General features: G+C 54.2%; 2 protein-coding genes across 3 annotated transcripts in view; one reads left to right on the top strand and one right to left on the bottom strand.

Annotated features, from left to right (window-relative positions):
- ADAM11 (ADAM metallopeptidase domain 11) overlaps positions 1-22,055 on the top strand; it is a 672,244-nt gene that overhangs the window by 260,772 nt on the left and 389,417 nt on the right. The window lies entirely within an intron of this gene.
- The window catches only part of KIF18B (kinesin family member 18B), a 32,630-nt gene continuing 19,904 nt past the window's right edge, over positions 9,330-22,055 (bottom strand). The window contains exons 7-16 of the mRNA XM_050934916.1: positions 21,845-22,021; positions 21,237-21,311; positions 18,009-18,121; positions 17,369-17,501; positions 16,657-16,757; positions 15,326-15,543; positions 13,223-13,814; positions 11,476-11,589; positions 11,018-11,115; positions 9,330-10,305 (exon numbers count right to left, since the gene is read on the bottom strand). Coding sequence (XP_050790873.1) covers positions 10,199-10,305; positions 11,018-11,115; positions 11,476-11,589; positions 13,223-13,814; positions 15,326-15,543; positions 16,657-16,757; positions 17,369-17,501; positions 18,009-18,121; positions 21,237-21,311; positions 21,845-22,021 — 1,728 coding nt within the window. The 3' untranslated portion in view covers positions 9,330-10,198. The remainder of the gene's footprint in view (positions 10,306-11,017; positions 11,116-11,475; positions 11,590-13,222; positions 13,815-15,325; positions 15,544-16,656; positions 16,758-17,368; positions 17,502-18,008; positions 18,122-21,236; positions 21,312-21,844; positions 22,022-22,055) is intronic.

Below are 22,055 nucleotides of genomic sequence, written 5' to 3'. Positions count from 1 at the left end.
AACAATTGATGAGTTTACGCTGTATAAGCATTATACAAGGTAAAACAGATTTATTTGTATTTAGATCTCATTGGGAGTTGGGTATCTGAGTGTTAAAGGCAGGAACATTTCTGTAAGTTGCTTTCAGTTACGCCTACAGCTGTTAGGGGATGTGGTTCAGACCTGGGTCTGGGTTTGCAGCAGGCTAGCGGGTCTGGCTCAAACCAGGCAGGGCACTGAAGTCCTAAGCTGCCGGGGCAGGAAAGCAGGGGCAGAAGTAGTCTTGGCACATCCCAAAAGGGTTTCTATGATTCAACCAGTCACACTCCCCTCCATCAGGCTCCCAGAGATGGACAGCATCTCACCACTCCACCAGCATGAACAGGGTACAATTGTCACTCGTCTCCAGCATGGCCAGGTCCCCGCTGATGCAGGTGAGGGGAGCACGCTTAGAGGCTGGCATTACAGCAATAAACCCAAGGAACTGAAAAATACCCAAACCCCACAGTCCATTTCTCTCCCTAGTTAGATCAGGAACATTTAACACAAGTTTGACTTTTCAGGCAATGCCCAATGGCATTTTATTCATCACCCGATTTATTAACCCAGTTTAAACACAGCTGTCCTCATGGAGAGCATCCTCAGAGTGTCCTCACCCATCTTATAAAGAGCGTTTTAGAAAAGTCCTAAGCCCACCTGCCATTGTGTAGCGCACACTGATGTCATTGCTGGGCGTGTTGCCATGATGAATATGCTCCTGCAGGTGCTGCGCTGGGGTGCGGCCTGCTGAACAAACCAGGCATTTCGGTGCTCCTGTTGTGCCAGATGAATATGGAGGCGGAGCCTCGGGGGAAGCGACAAAGTGGGGGTGGAGCCCTGGGGAAGAGGCAGGGAAGGGGTGGAGCCTTGGGGAAGGGGTGGAGCCATGGGGAAGAGGTGGGGAGAGGGGTGGGGCCTTGTGGGAAGAGGTGGGGAAGGGTGGGGCCTCTGGAGAAGAGGAGGGGAAGGGGTGGAGCCTTGGGAAGGGGTGGGGCCTTGGGGAAGAGGCGGGGAAGGGGTGGAGCCGTGGTGAAGAGGTGGGGAAGGGGTGGGGCCTTGGGGAAGAGGCGGGGACAGGGTGGAGCTGTGGTGAAGAGGTGGGGAAGGGGTGTGGCCTTGGTGAAGAGGCGGGGAAGGGGTGGGGCCTTGTGGGAAGAGGCAGGGAAGGGGTGGGGCCTTGGGGAAGAGGCGGGGAAGGGGTGGGGCCTTGTGGGAAGAGGCAGGGAAGGGGTGTGGCCTTGGTGAAGAGGCGGGGAAGGGGTGGGGCCTTGTGGGAAGAGGCAGGGAAGGGGTGGGGCCTTGGGGAAGAGGCGGGGAAGGGGTGGGGCCTCAGGAGAAGAGGCGAGGAAGGGGTGGGGCCTTGGGGAAGAGGCGGGGAAGGGGCGGGGCCTCAGGAGAAGAGGCGAGGAAGGGGTGGGGCCTTGGGGAAGAGGCGGGGAAGGGGTGGGGCCATGGTGAAGAAGTGGGTAAAGGGGTGGAGCCTTAGGGAAGAGGCGGGGACGGGGTGGAGCCTTGTGGGAAGAGGCGGGGAAGGGCGGGGCCTCAGGAGAAGAGGCAGGGAAGGGGTGGGGCCTTGGGGAAGAGGCGGGGAAGGGGTGGAGCCTTGTGGGAAGAGGCGGGGAAGGGCGGGGCCTCAAGAGAAGAGGCGGGGTAAGGGGCAGGGCAGGTGTGTTGGGTTTCCAGCAATTAGAAAGTTGACAACCTGAGGTCAGATGGGCCACCAGCGTGGCCACCGACAGCCCTGAGGACGAGTGGGGAGCCCAGAGCCAGGCACGAGCTGAGAGGAAGGGGATGGGTGGATGGTTGGTAGCAGCCGCCTGGATTGGGAGAGGCCAGAAGAGTTGGCTGCTGCGCTGCTCCAGAAGTGGGAAGGGGGCTGCTGGCAGCAGCAGGAAGGAGAGAGAAGCGGAGACCCCACCCCCCCAGTCTGAGCCAGGGCAGGGCAGGGGAGAGAATGGGGCGCCTTGCTGAGGGGAGCAGCTGCAGAGGCCATGTCAGCTGCTGAGCCAGGAGCTGGAGGCAGCGAGGAGTGGAGGGGACGGAGGAGGAGGAGGGGTGGGATGGAGGGAGGGCCAGGACCTGAGGAGGAGGGAGTGGGGATGGGGTCTGGCTCGGAGCGGGAAGGGGAGCAGCTGGAGCTATGGGAGCCGTAGCGGATGAGGGGGAAGAGGGAGGGGGAAATGGAGCAATAGGAGTCGGTGGGGGGAAGGAGGACGGTTGCTGTGATTGTTGTGGGGCAGGTCTCTGGCCTGTGTTTATCCAGAGTCAGATGAGATGCTAGAACGGTCCCTGCTGGCCTTGGAATCTATCAGTTGCTGCAGAAGAGGGGTGAGGAGAGCATAGGGTGAGTGGTGCGCACCCAGACACGCACCCATAGGCACGCACACACGTGCACAGACACACACACACACATGCACACAAATAGGAACACATGCACATATATACCCAGAGACATGCATGCACACACACGTACACACACACACCCAGACACGCACACACATGTACACACACCCACACACCCAGACGTGCACACGTGCACACACACACGCGCACACACAGACATGCACACACATGTACACAGACACACAGAGACATGCCACACATGTGCACACATGTGCACACCCAGACACACACACACGTTTATTCACTCGGAGACACCCAGACACACATGTGTGATTAACACTGGGAGGGGCGTGTATGTGGATGCTTTGCTCTCCCTCTGATAACTGGCCTGTGTGGCCCCCTTGCCAGGAGGGGTAGGCCGGGGGTGGGCTCAGCCCACTGGCAGGATCTGGGAGGGGAGAGGGGGACCTGCTGGGACAGGAGCTGTTTCTTCCCCCTCGAGTCGCTGACCCTGTGCGTGGGGGGATGGTGCTGCTCTCTGCCAGCTCCAAGCCATAGCGGCTCTTGTTCGATGGGTTCTCGACAGCCGGCTCTCGCCCCAGCCGCAGAACGGCTTAACTGACCGTACGTCACCAGCACCTTGTCCCATTTCGCTGGGCTGATCATGCTGCTTAGCGGTGCTGCTGGCACGACGCTGCAGCTGGCTGCACGCTGCAGCTGGACTCAAACCGGGCACTGCGGGGACAGCACAGTGACAGGCCTGGCTGTTCAACGGCTGGTAGCCTTCTTCTGCAACACGTGTGTGACCATCAGGTTTGGAGCTGTTAGCGCCAACGAGCGAGCCCCTCCTCTTTGCTGGAAGTCCCCGCAGCCCCAGTCGCTGTCCCTGCTGCTGCTTTCTTCTCCCCGGCCTGGCGGAGCTGCAGCCTTGGCACAGCAAGTGGTGCTCTTTCCTGAACTCCGGGCACTGTGGCCCAGGGGCTTGGCATTTTCCTTCTGCCTTTCGCGCTGCTTTCCACAGCACTGGACCATGGCGCCTGCATTCTCTGGCCTGCTTCTGTTTGCTGGAGCCGGCGTTCTTGTTCTGCACTAGAGGCTGCGAGTGTTGGGAACCTTCCCCATGGCCGTTCAGCTGCCGTTGTTCGTAGAAACCTTTCTCTAGGCTCAGATTTGTTCCTCAGCAATTCCAGAAGCTGGAATCACGTGTTCTACAAACAACACTGTCTTTAATCAGGGAATTTTTACTGTCTGCCGAGACCTCCAGAGGTCTCAGCTCTGTAACGGATCTAGTCCCTCTTCTGCTTCTTAGTTTGGGGGAAAAAAATCAGTATCTGTCGTCTCAATGTGTCTGGAGTCACAGCACTCACCAAACCCTTAGGCCGTATGTACCCGACACAAGCTATATCTGCGCACAGCTGGCAAGGTTGGTATATTGCTCGTGCACGTACATACTTGGCTGCTTGCATCAGCTCTGCATGTGTGGTGCAACCACGGACAGGTATCCCAGTGTGCCACACGCTGCAATGGTGCAATGCCCTTTGGGACATTTTTGCCATGTCGTGGGACAGAAATGACTTGTCCAGAGATCTCTGGGAACTAAGGGTCAAGTTCACAGCATGCAACTTGCTCCTTCCCGTAATGCTATCCACATAGCCCATAATTTTTGGGCCTTTTAAAAAAATTCCATAGACCCACCTGGCTCTTTTCCGTCTCTGCCCTCTCAGAGAGAAGCCTGGCGCCTCAGACCTCTGCACTGTTTTCATGAATGTTGAAATGCAGGAAGTCTGATTCGTCTGGGTTTTGCAGATCTGCAGAAAGTACTGCAAGAGCAGGGGACAGGAGGATTTCATGGAGGACAGTTTGCTGAGAGAGAGCAAAAATTTAGGGGTTTTGGTGGCATTCACGGAGCAGCTGCAGACACTGGAGCAGTGCTCCTGGGCCTGAGAAACAAGCACGGACTGGTGGGATCACATCACAGTGCAGGTTTGGGGTGATGAGCGGTGGCTGCAGAACTTTCAGGTGTGAAATCCCACATTCCTGGCTCTGTGCGCTAAGCTTGCCCCAGCTCTCCAGCACAGGAACACCAAAATGAGAGCTGCACAGGCAGTGGAGAGGCGTGTGGTGATTGCACCACGGAAACTTGCAATGCTAAAGTGCTACTGGTGGGTGGCAAATCATTTTGGAGTTGGAAAATCCAACATGGGAGGAGGGCATTAACCGTTTCCTGCGATGCAGGACTGTGACGCTTGACAATGTGCAGGCCACGGTTGATGGATTTGCAGCAGTGGGGTTCCCAAGTTGTGATGGGGCGATAAATGGCACGCATAGCCCTACAGAGTACAACAACACAAAGGGCAACTTATGCATAGTTATGCCAGTGTTGCTTGCTCACCAGGGACGCTTCACCGATATCAGTGGGGGGGGGGGGGCATCAGAGAAGGTGCATGACACTTGCATCTGGAAGACCACAGCACTCTTCAGAGAGCTGGCTTCCGTCCAGGTTATGTCTTATGGTCTTAAAAAATCCCATGGTTTCAGCCAGTCACCAGCAGGAAGAAGGGAGGGATGGGACACCCACTACACTCCCTGCAATATAGTCAGTTTTTTAATTTTGTTTGTTTTATCTCCCTCCTCTGAAGCCTCAGAATGGCTGGGGAGCACCAGGGATCTGGGGTGGCACTTGGCATTTTCTCTCTCTCAGGGGCTTGGCTGGTGGGTCTAGCTCAAAGCTCAGGGTCTAACCGAGCGCTGTATGTGGGGTGGGGCAGGAATATCCTCCCAGGTCACAAATTAGCAGAGGCCTTGAGGGGTTTCACATTCACCTCAGCCTGCCGGGGGTGAGGGTGTCACTGGCTAGGATTATCCTGGTGTATCTCACACAATCTTTTCCCTGCTCTTGCAGGGGCCCTGGTGCCCCTCGGCCTGTGGCACAGCGTAGTCCAGTGTCCTGAGGGTTGTGACGCTTTGTGCTCATTTCGGTTGTTGGGGTCCGTGTGCGGGTCTGTGCTGTACGCAGGCTTGGCAGACTTTGCTCTTTATTTGTTTATAATGTTGCTGGAGAACAGGCATTTCCCCCCATTTTTATCAATGTAAGTTATCACAGCACTGTGGTGGGGCGACATCACACTTCACACCATTCACTTTCCGTAAAGCTCGCATTCATCAATTCGCAGGCAGCACTTTCCATACTCTGCCTGCTTGTACACTGCGATTGCTGGCCAGGGAAGTCCTTTTGTGGGCATGGTGAAATGCACGTTTCCCAATGGACAACCCAGCCCATGCCAGTGGAGCTGTCTAGGCAGTCAGCCCAGATGATCTGGGGTCCCTTCTGGCCTTAAATGCTAGGACTCCGGGACTAGGCCATGCTGCTGTGAGAAGAAACCAGAGCTGAGCAGATCAGCCCCTTGTAGCAGATGCTGCCTGTTCGCCAAGCCCCAAATCTCTAAGTGCTTCCCCTGCTGGCACAAATCTGGGCCCAGCAGCAGCAGCTCTCTGCTTTGATTTAAAAATACCGACAGGCTATAAATTACTGTGAATCCCCCAAAACAACAAGGAGTCTGGTGGCACCTTAAACACTGGGAGTGGCTGACTCATTACAAAAGCAGCTTTGCCTCTCCTGAAATTGACACCTTCTCATCTGTTACTGGGAGTGGACCACAGCCACCCTGAGCGAATTGGCCCTGTCAGCACCGGTTCTCCACTTGCAAGGTAACTCCTATCTCTTCGTGTGGCAGTGCATCATGCCTGCAGCTGGAACTTTCACTCTGGGCATCTGACGAAGTGGGTTTTACCCATGAAAGCTTATCCCCAAATAAACGTTAGTCTTTAAGGTGCCACTGGACTCCTTGTGGTTTATATAAATTACCGCACTGCCCTCCGCTGGGTGGAATCAGAACTGAACCCATGTCACAGGCCCCAGAGCACTAACTCCCAGGGGAGTTTCTCCTTTGGCTCAAGCAGCAGGGGGCTGGATTCCTGGAGCAGGAGGATTTGAGCTCCAGCCTTCCTGTCCCCCAGGGAGCCCGAAGTTCCCCTGCTGTGCAGCATAGGGATGCGACGCACTAGGGGGCTGCAGGTTTGTTACAGGATCTCCGCAGCCCTTCCCATCCGAGCAGCTCAGAGACATAGGGGCCTAAGTCCTGATTCATGCCCCACAAAACTCCAGCCTGACCCTGCAGGTATTGAAACTCCCAGGGAAAACCTCACCAAGCACCTACTTTCTGCCTCTGGACACACGCATGGCTGCCTCCTGTCACCAGCTAGACACCATCTCCCAGCCACGCTCCAGCGGCACTCGGCCACTGTCACCCGCAGGCCTGAGCCAGTGGGTGCTCAGAGGCTGCCACCCAGTGTGGGTCTGGCCAGCAGAGACAGTGGACTGGAGCACTCCCCTGGGATGCAGGAGACCAGGGGTTCCCACCTCTCGAGAGAGCACCCTAATCAGCAAGCTGTGGCATGAATAATCAGTGTCCTTTGGACCCGTGTGAGAATGTACCTGCAGCCCTGGGGTTAGGGCACTGACAGGAGATCCCAGTTCAAATCTGTCCATCCCCCCACATGGCAGAAAGGGGGGAATTGAACCTGGGCTCCCCCTGGCCCAGCTTGGTGGGCACCAGCACCTCAGTCCCCCCAATTCATTGTGCAGTGAGGCACCCGCCTAATTCCCCCTCTGCCTAGGATCCTGCCTCAGGTGGGTGGGGGGTGTGGTCACAGCTCATAGCCTGGATTTAGGGGCACCTCTCACTGAGAGGCGGGGCTTAGCACACCTCCCTGTGATCAGCATCACCCATTGGCTAGCATAGGTGGCTCCTCTTCCCAGGGGCCCAACTTTCCCCATTCATGCAGCACAAGCCTGGACACCTGACTTGGCCTGGTGGCTCCCAGCATTCCTAGGCGTTATGCTGCTCAGCATCACCACACCCACCCCCTTGGGGATGCGAGCTCACCCGGGCGCAGTTAAACCTCCCAGCGCCTGGGGAGCTAGGCAGGCTCATTGACCCCCGGGCAGACAAAGCCCTGCGACAGCACATGCTGGTTGCTACCCTTCACCCTGTTTCATCCCCGTCCGGTCTGCACAAACTGTGCTCTCGGGGCAGGGGCTGTCTCCCCTGTTGTGTGTTTGCACCAGGGGACCCCAGCCCTCATTCGGGAACGCAGAGCAAACCGTAAATGAGCAGTAATGGTGTGAGCTGGGCAAGCCAAGAGCAGAACCCAGTTCTCTGCTCTGGCCATTTGACCATGCTGCCTAGTTCTGAACAGCGGAGACATCCAGCAGCAGCTGATGCTGTGCATGCAGGCAGCGCAGATGTCACCTGGAGCGGGGTGCAGGTGGGGGGATTTGGCTACAGCATCCAGTTGCACCTGCACCCCCATTTGATCTCTAGAAGCACACCCAGGCCTTTTAAAACAACAGCAGGCAACTCTGACCCACTGCAACACTTTTTAATTGCTTGTCTGCCTCACCTTGGCAGGCGGCGCGTCTGTCAGCTCAGCTCTGCGAGCTTGTTAGCTGAGGCAATGGTTTTTCCATAGCACAGGAAGGATGGATTGAGAGAGAGATGTTGCAGGGAGGGTGGGGGGAAGGTCTTTGGGGTGAACAGAAAGTCTCAGCTAATCTCCCCAGATATTTAGTTTTTCCCAGCTCCTACGCAGATGAGATCAAAGTGTTAACATCTCTTGTGAAAAACGTCAGTCACTCAGCTCCAGAGAGGCAAAGCTGGGTTCTCCCCCAGCCCCCATCCGCCTCTTAATGAGAGGACCTAACTTTAAGGGAGCTGAAAGTTTTAATTATAATCTTCCAGCCTCCAACAATGCAAAGCCGGGTGCACACGAGCATCTGCCTTTGCAATCCAGCTCTCCAGCGTTACACCAGAAAGGGGCTGAAATAATGAGGGCAGGGGAAGTTTGTAACCCCCCGAGGAAGCAGCAGATCACTAAGCTGGCTGTCAGGAAGGGCTGCATCAGGAGCAAAGGGGACAGCTCGCTGGGAAATGAGTCTAGTGCTAGCATATTAAACAGATCGGCATATTGAAAAGCCTGGGCTTACTGCTCCGCCCCCTCATTGGATTGTAACAGTTCTGTGAATCTTCAGCTGGACTGTCTGGGCCCAAGGCTTTGTGCAAGAAAGTCCTCACCCCTAAACAGATGCAGAGTTACTGTAGCTGAGCTGGTCCCAGGATACTAGAGAGACAAGGTGGGGGAGGGAATATTTTTTTATTGGACCAAGTTCTGCTAGCAAGAGAAACAAGCTTATGAGCTCCACAGGGCTCTTCTTCAGGTCGGTCCCTCTCCCCCTTTGTGGGGTCCAGCCTGAGCCCAAAGGTCTACAATGCAGTTGGACAGCCCCTCATGCAGGCTTGCCCCCTCTGGATTAGAAGGAAAAGACACTTGGTGCCCCACAGAGGTCCATGCAGAGCTGTCTGGGAGGCCCAGTTTGATTGCACTGAAGAAGGTGATGTGAGCTGGGTTCTGGGGTGCAGAGAAGAGGTGACATCAGGGGGTCACTAGTGAGACTCTTTCCCCTCGCCTGGGCAGAGGCAGTGCCAAGCACTAGTGATGGGATGATGCGAATCAGTGGCTGGATATGGCCTGAAACTAACGGTCACTTGAGGGGGTAGCAGAGGAGGCTCCAGCAGAATTGAGAAGTTGGGACACTTCCCACTGTAGTTCACAAACAGGCTCCTGGTTAATGTTAGCAGGAGGCGTGGCTGCCCACACCCAATATTTTCTCTCTAGATCAAGCCCAGTTACCTGGGGTTTCACCTCGTTTGCCCTCAGAGGCACTGGAAAAGTTCCAGCTGGTGCAGCACTGAACAGAAGAGCGGGGTGGCAGAGGCCTTGGCTGAGATTTTCTGAGAGCCTGAGGGACAGGCTAATTGGATACCCAAATCATTAGCCATCTACGGAGCTGGAGGAGGGCCCATCCCCAAGCAGCTCCATGACAGGCTCTGGCTGGGAGGGAAGTGAGAAGTATCACACCTAGGAGCTTTATTAAAAAGGGGAGTGCTGCAGCCATCTGTTAGCACTAGACACCCAAGAGGAGTTTACACAGGATCTAAAGACAGAACAGCAATAATCCATCTGGTATAAAAATACAGGGCTCTCTCTGACTGCAGGAGAGTTACACAGCCCATTTGTGCTGCTCAGGAGACTCCCCAAAGCCCAGCTAAGAACCCACCCCCAGCCTGTTTCCACTAGTAAAACCAAGCCAGGCACAAGGTGAATGCCGAGCAATTCCAGCGAACTCACTGGTGTAACTGAGATCAGACTCTGGCTCTCGAGGAGAAGAGTTCCTGGCCGGTGCAGCCGAGGAGCAGGAGGAGTCAAGGAAGCTTTGCTTTGGGGTGTGTGACGATGCAGTGCTCTGCCCCGGCTGCTCAGCTCAGGAGCTGGGGTGCTGCACCAAGTCGCTTCTGGACACTAGTGGGACCTGGGCTGGGGAAGAGAACTGCTGGCAGAAGGCCCCATTCCAGTCTTCTCCTTAGACTGCTGAGATGAGGAGCAGGATGCTGCTACCCTGCAGAGGGGGAAAGGATGCGGAGACACGAGGAGCAGTGCTGCCTTCCTGCTCTCATTGCTCCGCTGCCAAGAGAGGAGCAGGAAAGGCCGGAGGAGACTGCACTGAACAGCTAGCACTGATGGGAGTGGCCCAGCGAGTGGCAGCTCAGGGAACACTGCCACAGAAGGGAGGTGCGAGTCCAGTCTGTACATGAGGAGAGGGGGAAGATGTCCATGCTCCAGGCATGCCAGCCGTGTCCCAGGCCTGGTCTGGCAGGCAGCGCTAAGCTAAAACAGCCAAGCGGCCCCTGCGTCGATGACCCTGGGGTCCAAGGACACGTCAGCAGAAAAGCTTCATGGCCTGGGATCTGGGTGCAGCCAGCATTTTCCCACCAGCTGCTTCTAGCTCTGCTCTGCCCCTCTTGCCCAGAGTGCAGGGAGGCCGCTCTGGAGGTGAAAACACACAAGCAAGGTTAATAAAAGCATCACTGGACAGGGTCGCTGGCACCTGCAGCCCCTCAGAGCTTCCTAGACCTGCAGCAAGCCCACACGTCCACAATGGAGCCTTGGAGCCCAGTTCCCACCCCTGGCACCAGCCAGTAGGTCCCACATCCTTCCTTTATAGACTTGCTGCCCTCCTCCCCTCGTGCTACGCAGGCATGAAAGCTCAAGGGGTAGTGCCAGAGCCACCGCTCTGCCCAGGAGGAGGAAAGGATCTTCGGATCCATGTTTCTATCCCCCTCCCCTCCACGGTCCAGCCCCCAAGGGCCCATGACAGACGGGGGGGATTCAGTGAGGCAAGGCACTCTTTGCACCCTAGGGCTGAGCATGCTTTTGGGAACAGATCGCTGTGGCAGTGGGGGATGGGTACAGGCACCCCAGGTGGGCTGCCTGGACACAATGGGGAAACACAAGGATTTGCATAAGTTGTTGTAGTTTACCCAGTCACTGCACACTGGCAGCTCAGGCAGCTCTTCCCCATTACCCCCCCTTGAGTAGAAGGGCCACTGCGCAGCTGTAGCAGGCGAGATTCATCTGGCACCTGGACTAGCCAAGGCCAGGCCTAGCACCTGCCTGAGCCCAGGGGTTGCTCCCACAGTATATCCCCAGGCAGGAAGCCCAGCCTGTCTAGCCAAGCACTGAGAAGAGAAGGGGTTACCTGGGATACTTGGGGTCTGCAAGGACTTCACGGTGCTGCTCTGGAGCCTGGCAATTCGGCTCTGGCTCCGCAGCCCCCCCAGCGAGCGGGACGCAGTGCTGAAACGGAAGGCAGGGCAATTAGCAACACCCACCAGAGAGCAGGAGCCCATTTCCTGGACGGTTGCAGGCACCTCGAGGCTCTGGGGCAGCAGTTACCTTCATCCCCCTCAGCCCCTCAACGTCATCGCACCTGCCTCAGCACTGGGGAGAGAAGCCCTGTTACAGGAGAGGGAGAGCAGTCAGGCTCAGAAGGGACGCACGAGAACTGCATGCTCCAGTGGCCCCTCAGACAGCTGTTGGCTCATCCATGGGCTGCCCTGGACAGCTGCTGGGGAACCAGTGAGGGAGGATATGGACACACACAATCCACCAGCTGGTGACCTGGTCTTGGGCTGGAGGCCTCCAGCGAGCTCTTACCTCACCGAACGTCTTCTCTTCTGTCCCATTGCTTTGCAGATCAAGGAGGATGGCTTCGGGATGCTGCCGGGTGGGATGGAGGAGCCCTTCATGGTGAACACGGGCACGGAGGCTCTGAATCCAATCAGATAACAAGTTAACACATGTGCACTGAGACACTCTCTCCTAGACAGAATCTCAGGCCCATCTCGTCTGGACTGTCATTGCCATTGTAAATACAGAAGAGTCCCTATAATGAAGGCAGAGCAGTGAACATAATAAAGGCAAGTTAGCCCTATGGGCTACACCATGGAGAAATGGGACATTAACTGAGACTACTGAGGAACTGACTCCATAAACAGGCAGAGAATTGGGGTCTCGCTCACCAGCTAGAGCAGGGGTGGGCAAACTTTTTGGCCCAAGGGCCACGCCAGGGTGCGAAACGGTATGGAGGGCTGGGTAGAGAAGGCTGTGCCTCCCCCAATAGCCTGGCCTCCGCCCCCTATCTGCCCCCCGTCAGAATCCCCAACCCATCCAACCCCCCCCCCCCACTCCCTGTTCCCTGACTGCCCTGCCCCCTATCTACACCCCTACCTTCTGACAGGCCCCCCTGGGAATCCCACGCCTATCCAACCCCCCTGTTCCCCGTCCCTTGGCTGCCCCCCCCCAACCTCCATCCCATCCAACTGTCCCCTGCTCCCTGAACGCCTCCAGGACCGACTGCCCCTTATCCAACCCCCCCTGCTTCCCGCTCCCTTACCATGCTGCTCAGAGCGGCAGGACTAGCTTATTGGAAAGCCTGGGAGCTGGGTGGGCACAAGCCACGCAGCCCGACAGGAGCGGTGGGTCAGAGTGCTTCCCAGGCGGCAGCGTGGCTGCAGGGAGAGGGAACAGCAGGGGAGGGGCCGGGGGTAGCCTCCCCAGCCGGGAGCTCAGGGGCTTGGCAGGACAGCCTCACGGGCCGTAGTTTGCCCACGTCTGAGCTAGATGGATGAAATGCAAGCCTTTATAACTAAAGTTCCAAGCAAGGCTGCAGCATCTATAGATTTGAGTAGGAGACTGAAGTCAGGCCTCCTGGGTGCTATTCCTGGCTTGCAAGGTGACTGTGGGCAAGTCACTACCCCACCGTGCCTCAGTTTCCCCACTGATTCTTATATAAAGGGCATTCTGGAGTATCTACTTTGTCACCAGGCACATTCCCAGCCTACATTTACAGACCAATACACATCCGGTTTATACAACTCAGCTCAAACCGGAGTCATTTTTGAAGTGCAGCTGCAGGCAGGAGTCAAAATAAAGGTGGTACAATGGAACAGTCTCATCATTCGTTTATCTGCACCTGCAAATGCCTTAAGGCAGCATTCAGAGGGGAGGCGAGGTACTGCTGGATTCTAACAAGCCTTTAGAACTGGACATGCTATCTGAAGAAGAGATTCCTCTTGGATATCGACAGGAAAAGACGAGGAGGAATGGATTTTTTAAACACTTTCCAATTCTCCATGAACAATGCATGTGCAAGGTTAGACTGGTGTTTGTTCACATATCTGACTGCTAGTTTTGGGGTATACGAGTCTCAGAGAAAGAATCCCCTTGTAGCATTTTGACTCAAAGCTACAAGAACATCCTACGAGTACAGATGAACCAGAAAATGAAATTGAGTAAAAGGCAGAATGAAATGAACCAGCCCAGTTCCCCATCCCAACCCAGTGGGGCACAGTGAGCAGGTTACAGTGGAACTGGTAGATCAGAGAGTCCCAGCAGCACTAACCTGGGCATGAAGGAATCTTCGGGCTTTTTTAAGACGCACTGGACATTCTCCCAGCCAGGGAACTCAGGGGCACTGAATTTCACAGGATTGTCCACACCAGACGAACAGCTGTCCTCAGCAAGGTCAAAGGTTAGATTCAGGTCTCGGACGGTCAGCGTAGCTGGAGTGCAGCAGTTTTGGGCAGCAGATGTTGTCAAGGGCACCCGGCTTTTGGTGACTGTTGTTGGGCAGGGTTTGGGGATGCAATAAGGCACTAGCTGAGAAGGTTTAGCTCCCTTAACAATGGGGGTGCTGTGACTGATTGTCACTGGAGGAGCAGCTGATTCATTTGCGGAGCCCCTTCGCCTTTGCCGGCCAGGAAGGGAGGATTTCCGCTGGCGCTTCGCCTGCAGGTTTGGCGTGGCAGGAGTTCCTGTTTTGGATGGGCTGCTCATTTCCAACCTCCTCCTCTTCTTCGTCGGCAGGCTGGGAGTCTTGGCTGAGGGACTAGGGACCAACATAAGCTCCTGCGAGGACCGCGTCACAGCCCTCGTCATCGGGACAGCACGTTCTGTGGCAGGCGCACCCTGCAGCCTGGTGGCCAATAGCACCACTAGGAGAGTAGATAAGTAGAGCGTTCAGAGATACAGCCACAACCCCTCACCCTCTTAAGTGTCAAGCGCCCAGAGCAGACACCTGGGGCAGTCACTAAGCAGCCCTACAGCGGAGCCTCCTGCGTGCCCCCACCCCAAAGCAGGTAAGAAAGGCCATGCTGGCATAGTCATAGACATTAGGAGGTAGGTCTTTTGGGTTCTCCCTCTGCCCAACTCCTCAATGATTCTAAGGCATCTGTCACTGCCTGATGTGCCCAAGCTTGATGTGAAAACCAGCCCCCTGGTTTACATGGAAGGGAGCTGCTAGCGGCTGTTCTCGGGGAGGGGAACTAGACATTCACATTTGCTGTCTCCCATCCCTGCAATCCAGAGACCAGGCATGACACCCCTTCTACCCAAGCCAACCAAACTACAAAGTTGTAAACATTAGCCTGGACAAGTCAACCTCCAGAGAACAAGTCTAAAAGAACGAACAAAAAGCCTTGCCCGCCCAGAGCAGAATTTTTATCTTGAAAAGGGGGAGGTCCCTGAGACTCTGAAGTCCAATAGGCACTTTGGTATTGCTACTGATTTGACGTGGCAGGTGCCTCTGGAGATGGGTGGCAGTATCTATGAGAGACGGATCCCTAGGCCCGTCTGTGCATGCGGTGTATGTTCCCCAGGTTTTGGGGAGGGGCAGCCAGCAGCTGGAATAGCTGTGGGGTCACTGGGTTGAGTTTTGTGCAGGCACCAAAAGCACTGAAGTCTAAACACAGAATTAAAAAGAAACCCTGTAAAGTCTCTAACCCTCACTTCCCTGATCTGTAAACCCAGGAAATACTGACCCGTCGTACACAGGGAGGAGGCTCATAAAGCCTCAGCTATTCGGTGCTGGGAGATGGCTTGCAGGGCTATGTCCAGGCTTCTGTGAATGTAATTATACTGCCATATAAATGGCCACATCCAATTTTTCAAAATGTGTGTATAATTGCACTGCGGAATCTACAGGCTGGGTTGTTTGAAATCAAAAGTGCCCCTGGCCCCATTAGCTACAGAGAAAGCCTTCAAACACGAACAAAGCGTGGCCAATGCCGCGACCTGCACTCAGAGCTCATCTCACCTGCCAGAGCTGTAATGATTTCACTGAGGTACTTAGCTGGCGGCAGAGGCCACTGCACCAAGTCCCAGGGCTGCAGCCACCCAGTTGCCCACCCACCCTCAAGTTGCCTTTGTCCTCAAAGTGCATTTGAGTTGGGTCCCAGACGCTGAGTTACACATGTTGCACCCAGTTGTGCTCTAGCCTGCTAGGGCGTTTGGGCTGCAGGGGAGGCTAGGGAGCGGCTCCAGGGCAGGCAGCCACTCCCACTGGGAGGGAGGGCAGTAGTGACCACCCCAAAGTGTGAGCCACAGCACAGAGCCTTCCAGGCTCCTCCGCCCTGTCGCTCATGCACATACTTCAAATCCCGGGGAGACAGCAGAACATAGGGGTTGAGGCCCAGCTGTTCTGGAGACCACACCCACACAAGCTCACCGTTATTCGAGTGCTGCTGCTCCTCTTGGGCTGAGATGCTTTCACGGGTCACCTCGAATCCGCCCAGAGTCCCAGCTGGCTCTTGACTCCTACCGGTTTCTCTTTGCACCAGGTATTCCAGTTCCTCAAACTCTGAGACCATGTCTGGGGTTAGGAGGTTGGCAGCCTTCAGCAGAGAGTACTGCCTTTGTGCAACATGCAGGACAGCAATGACCAGTCTGGGGTAGAAAGGGCCACAACATGAGTTTCGCTAGAAGAGATGAACACTGTCACCAATAGTCTAGTGCAGTGTAGCATGTGAGAACCTGGCCCCAAGAACCAGTTAGGAAACTGAAAATAGTGACTTCGACCAAGGTCTTCTGGGCACCGAGGTTCAATCATCGGCACCCCACACCCACATACCACCTACTTCCATTGGTTCCAGGAAGCACCCAGACACACCTGTTCAATTCCAGGTGTACTCTTAGGGCTGTGCCAGAGCACAGACTGTTAGTACAAGGGGTGGCCAAACTTTACAGTACAGCAGTGTTGCAGCTTGCTGCCAGTCCAAAGGCTGTACCTCAGCTGTAAATGGATCGGACAGTGGAGCCCAATCCAAGGTGGTAAGATCTGGTCAGATTATTTTAAGACTGCAATAGCAGAGTGCTTGATGAGTTCACCAGCAACAAAACCTGCAGGTTGTCAACTCTATAGCCACCCTTTGGCTCCAGAGCTCATATCAGGGGGCACTTGGGATGCTGGGCTGAGCTTTTGAGACACTGAGCTGGGCTTTTGGGACCTCTGGTTCTTGGCCAGGCTGGCAGTGAGACTCTTCAGTGGGAGGCCTGGGGGAGGGGGGTAACTTTCCCAAGGGATCCATTCTGGCAAGAGATTTAGGGCAGAGATCCCAGCAGATTGTTTCATGGACCCAGCCCAGGGCACAACCTATAGAAGCCCAGGACATAGGGAGAGCTTCCAGAAGTGACTTCTACCAGTCTGAAGTTCAGGTTCACATTGGGAATTCCGACCCTGCTCTGCTGGCAGAACCCATATTACTGGGATTCATGGAGAAAGGGCAGTTACTTTCCGACCACTAGTACCTATGGTAGGTGCTGCCTCTCTAGGACAGGTAACTGCAGAGGCCCTGTATCCCTCGTGACTGTTCCTGCCCCTTCACAATCCCCATGAGGAGCACAAGCACCCTGCAGACTGGGCTGGTTCTTTCAGCCTGGGCACAGCCCCACCACGGTACTGCCACACAGTTCACCTCACCACAGGGAGGAGCACGTCCCTTTCTCCCATGCGCACGTATGTGAGGGTGGCAGTGGGGGAGGCGGTGAGGGAACACTCACCTCTGGGTCTGATCCCGGGGCACTCCCTGTAGCAGAGAGCTTGGTTTGTTGGTTTTCTGCTGAAGGTCTGTGGCATGGTCACGAAGATCCTTCTCTGGCGCCTGAATTGATCACAAGGAGGGAACATTAGTATCAAATGCTTTTGCTCAGTTTTGCCAGCTCCTGCCACTCTCACCTGGTGCAGGTTTAATGGAGGGGAGAGTTGACTACAGAGCAGAGGACACAGCTTCAGCACACGCTGTAACTGGCCCCCCAGACAGTAACGTGTCGTGTAGGTGGGACTGTCCTAGTACCTTACCTCAGAGCCAAGCAGCATGACAGACAAGTGGGCTGCACTGCACATCACACGTCCATTGAGCTTGTGCCCTTGTACTGCAGTATGCACTGGAGAGCTTCTCAGCTGGACTCTTGTCTTATAGCACAGAACAAGGTGCCCTGGGGACGGCCATCAGCGAGGTGTTCTACAGAGCCGTGATCCTGTGGGGCCGTCTCTTATCCTTTCCCCATGATAATGCTCATCTTCCAAGGCCACAATTCGCAGCTTCTCTACTCCCCTGCTGCTCATCCCCCCACAGTTATTGCCCTAGTCCTGCTGTTCCTCGTCAGTGTCTCTCCACTATCCTGCATTTCCCCTCACCCTGCAGCTGTCTCATTCTTGCCAAGTCTCCAGACCTGCCTGAGTGCTCCTCTGCCAACCAGCCCCTTCTCTCACCTGTTCCACTGCTCCCAGGTCCTGTTGCTGAAAGGGGGGTCTCACTTTTCGCTCCTGCTGCTGTATCACCATTTCCTGGTTACTCTTATCAGGGACTTCATGATCTGGAGACACCTGTGCAGCTTCTGCTGACCTGTAGCAATGCAGAGGAAGAAGCAGCCATAACAACATGGAGACAAGCTATTTAGGAGAAGTTGCCTGAGCAGATTTGGGTGAAAAGCTGCCGTGTTTTCTGCCACCACTTACAGGCCTCTCTGGGGAGGTCAGAGACCCTCATGGAGACCTTTCTTTTACAGTCAGATTTTCCAAGTCTTGTTCTTTACTTAGTCTGGCAAAAGGCCTTCAAGGACCACCTTCCCTCTCACTTGTTAGCGAGTCACTCTGTCCACCCGGGCTCCGGTGGGCAGACTACGGCTTGATCATAGGCAGGACTGTCTGACTGACATGACCATGTGCTTAGCAAGTCAACAGGTGTGGTTACATTCCAATCAGCTCTGCTTTCAGACTATGATTTGGGATCCAATCAAGAGTAAAATGAACCCTAAAAGTCCTTGATGGGGAAAGCTGGGGGATAGGATGTAGCATTCAGCATTGTTCAGGATCCCGGCAGGATAAGATTTTGATGATCAACGAAACGTACCTGAGCAGTTCCACCTGCCAAGGGCTAGACTGTGCCTGAGGACCTGGAACCTGGTGGTCTGGATCCTGGGTGTTTCTCTCATAAGCTTGGAGCTTCTCTCGCAGATTTGCCACCTGCAAGGGAAATTCCACCCATTTAGATCCAATTTCCCCATCCATTCACGGCACTCGCTGGCAACTCCACAAAACACCTCCCTTCTGAGAGCAGCAGCCTACGCACTGCAGGAGAGACCTTGACACTGAGGACATGCTGTGTTCCTCCTTCACTTGAGCCCCTAAGCAGCAAGGGACACCACGTAACAGTCCCCAGGCATGTATGCCACTTCCTCACGAGCCGGTAGTCATACTCCACTGCAGTCAGGAGAAGTTCGTGCATTTCCAGCAGACCCCTCCCCAGCCCCCACCCATGACACTTGGAGTCCTTGGAGAGCAGACAGGTACCTGCCCTTTATTCCCCTTCTTCCCCCAAGCAGTCTGCCAACCCCCCTGGATTCTGCGCTCACTTGTATCAGACTGTGCAGCACCTTCAGGTCCAAGTGTCCCAAGGATCCAGCCACTGCACTAGCCCCTGTGTTGGTTTGACATTCAGTTCAGTCCTACTCTGCCCCGACATTTGTCAGTGTGGTGACCTGTCCCAGCAGATTGCCAGCTCAGGCTGGAGCAATAGCGCAATTCACTGCTGTGTGGAGAGCAAAGAAATGCTAAGAGGTCATTGTGTGTTCAAGCCAATTCACAAAGGGGGATGTTATCATACTGCACTTACATGGCATATGTCCCCTAATTACATTTGCTCTAAATTTATGAAAACTAGCAAAATGCTGATGTTATTGTCTTGTTATACCCTGTTGTTTTACTATCTCATTACATTATGTAAACCCCGTATGTAATTAACCCTAGATCAGAAGTGTATGTCAGTGAGAATTTACGTGGTGTGTAAACTGCATGAAAATTAGTGAATGATACTTGTATTGTTTTCACGTCTCGATCCCTGTTAGAATGTAACAGCAGACAATTGCTGCAACTACATTGCTTGTGAATGCAAAAAGTAGAAGGCTAACTTCAAAGCAAGAGTCGTTGAGTTCAGCAATGGATATAGAAGCTGTCAGTGAATTTTCTGTGAGCAAGAATCTATAAATACTGGTTCAAGGGAATGATTCTGCATCTTTCAACTGTTTTGGATTCTAATAGTGTGGAATATTGAACAAGTGGACAGAATTCCCCACAGTTATTCTGGGTAACACCGAGAGACTTACTGAAATCTAGCAGCTCACTACATCTCTACTATCATATACAAACTTCGACTCCCTGTGAACGCATTGTACCTGCTTGAACCTCTCAATAACGCTCATTGCTTTTTCTTAGCTAATAAAGTTTTTGTTAGTTTACTAGAGAAAATGGCTGTCAGCGTAGTCTTTGGTGTGAGATCGAGTATCCATTGACCTGGGGTAAGTAACCGACGCCTTGGGGTTGGGAGTAACCTAATACGAGGAGATTTTGGTGTTGTTAACCTTTCATCACAAAGTTCAGTTTGTCCGGATGGTGAAGAGGGGCTGTAGAGCATAAGGGGACTGTCCATGGCGGAATGCCAAGCGGAGTGCCCCAAGGGTCGGTCCTGGGGCCAGTTTTGTTCATTATCTTCATTAATGATCTGGAGGATGCCGTGAATTGCATCCTCAGCAAGTTTGCAGATGACACTAAACTGGGAGGAGTGGTAGATACACTGGAGGGTAGGGACAGGATACAGAGGGACCTAGATAAATTAGAGGACTGGGCCAAAAGAAACCTGATGAGGTTCAACAAGGGCAAGTGCAGAGTCCTGCACTTAGGACGGAAGAATCCCATGCACTGCTACAGGCTGGGGACTGAGTGGCCAGGCAGCAGTTCTGCAGGAAAGGACCTAGGGGTTACAGTGGACGAGAAGCTGGATATGAGTCAACAGTGTACCCTTGTTGCCAAGAAGGCTAACGGCATTTTGGACTGTATAAGTAGGGGCATTGCCAGCAGATCGAGAGACGTGATCATTCCCCTCTATTTGGCATTAGCGAGGCCTCATCTGGAGTACTGTGTCCAGTTGGGGCACCAGACTATAAGAAGGAAGTGGAAAAATTGGAAAGAGTCCAGTGAAGGGCAATGAAAATGATTAGGGGGCTGGAGCACATGACTTATGAGGAGAGGCTGAGGGAACTGGGATTATTTAGTCTGCAGAAGAGAAGAATGAGGGGGGATTTGATAGCTGCTTTCAACTACCTGAAAGGGGGTTCCAAGGAGGATGGATCTAGACTGTTCTCAGTGGTACCAGATGACAGAACAAGGAGTAATGGTCTCAGGGTGCAGTGAGGGAGGTTTAGGTTGGATATTAGGAAAAACTTTTTCACTAGGAGGGTGGTGAAGCACTGGAATGGGTTACCTAGTGAGGTGGTAGAATCTCCATCCTTAGAGGTTTTTAAGGCCTGTCTTGACAAAGCCCTGGCTGGGATGATTTAGTTGGGGATTGGTCCTGCTTTGAGCAGGGTGTTGGACTAGATGACCTCCTGAGGTCCCTTCCAACCCTGATAGTCTATGATTCTGTAGTAAGACTGGTAGAGTGATCCAGGAGCACACATTTGTTACCAGCTTGGTGAAATCTAATTACAGAACACACCACTAGTTTTCGGACAGTCTGACCTGAGATTGGCACGCTCAGTTGTAAGCCATACAGTCTTACTTTGCCCCAATATTTTTCAGTGGGTTGCAGGTTCATTGACCATTTGCCTTGTAGAAGAGGTAAGGGGGAATGTGGAGATTCTGGCAGCTGGCTGGGGACACTAGGAGCTTTGGGGATCAGCAGGGAGTTCACACTTCAGTGCCATTGGTTCTGGCTGTCCTGCTGCAGATTCAGGCAGGGAGGGCTACAGCACTTACATCCCATTCACCTCTCTTCACAAACAAGGCAGAGAGTGACTCATTACTGGGTCCTAGAGCAAGTGCTGCAGGATCCCAGAATATTTAGGCCCCTGGATATGTCCAGCAGCAGAGCTCTCATTGCAGCCCCAGAAGAGTCCATTCCAGTCCTCTGCTCTTCCTTAACATAAGACACTGCCCACTGACTGGGCTAAGCAGTTCTCCGGCTGCACAGTAAATACCACGAGCCTATCACAGAACTCATGGTACTTACAGTCCCAGAGCAGTGCTGGTCTCTGGCAAGGGCTACAGACAGAACTGCTCTCCAGCCCCCTGCAAAGCATCTCACCTCTGCTTTCAGCTGTTCACAGATAGCTGCATATTTAGTGATGTGGCAGTCCAGGCTGAGCACGTTACTCTTCAGCTGCAGGGTGGAAAGGCGGTGGGGAAGGAGGAGAGAGGGTTAAAGAAACAGAGGCAGAATAGCCCTGGCCCTGTGGAGGGAACTGAGAGGCCAGTGAGTCATGTTGCTGAGTCCCAGTCCCTCTATGAGTTTAAGCAGAGCAGCTGGGATACCCCTGTGATGCAGTGACCACCACTAAGGGACAATTCTGAAGGGAGAAGCTCCCTTTCATGGTCACTAATGCCCGTCCATGAAGTGACGCTTGGCTTTAGCCAATGCTCACATCTCCTCCAGACTGAGCTGCATTACCATCAGCAAATCCAGCTGTGCTTGTCCCCAGACCAGGCACAGATACGAGGACTGGATAGTTCAGAGATCTAAATGCATGTCTACTAGTGGGTTAACTGAACTAAGACCCCTTTAATTACCCAGAAGCACTATGGTAGGTTATGAAGCTCACGGAGCCAGCTTTTGCCCCCGCCCACTTGCCAACAGCCTCTCAACAGAGTGGCACTGTACAGAGAGAGGTCTGTACACAGATGTGCGGGACTCACCGACAGCTTGATCTCCTTGGCCCGATTGGCATACTTGAGCGTGTTGTAGGTGTCCTCATAGGCGAGTGCAGATGGGCTGATAGCAGCAATCATGATGGTCCGGCAGTTGCCCCCAAGAGAGTCCTTCAGCAGGCGTGTGAGCTTACTGTCCCTGTACGGGATGTGGGACTTCCTGCTCTGTTTGGAGAGATCAGGGGACTCACCTCAGCTG

This window comes from Gopherus flavomarginatus, chromosome 25 (genome assembly GCF_025201925.1).
Source record: "Gopherus flavomarginatus isolate rGopFla2 chromosome 25, rGopFla2.mat.asm, whole genome shotgun sequence".
Lineage (NCBI taxonomy): Eukaryota > Metazoa > Chordata > Testudines > Testudinidae > Gopherus > Gopherus flavomarginatus.
The sequence above is the reverse complement of the archived record's forward strand: the minus strand, read 5'-3'. Positions and strand labels throughout refer to the sequence as shown.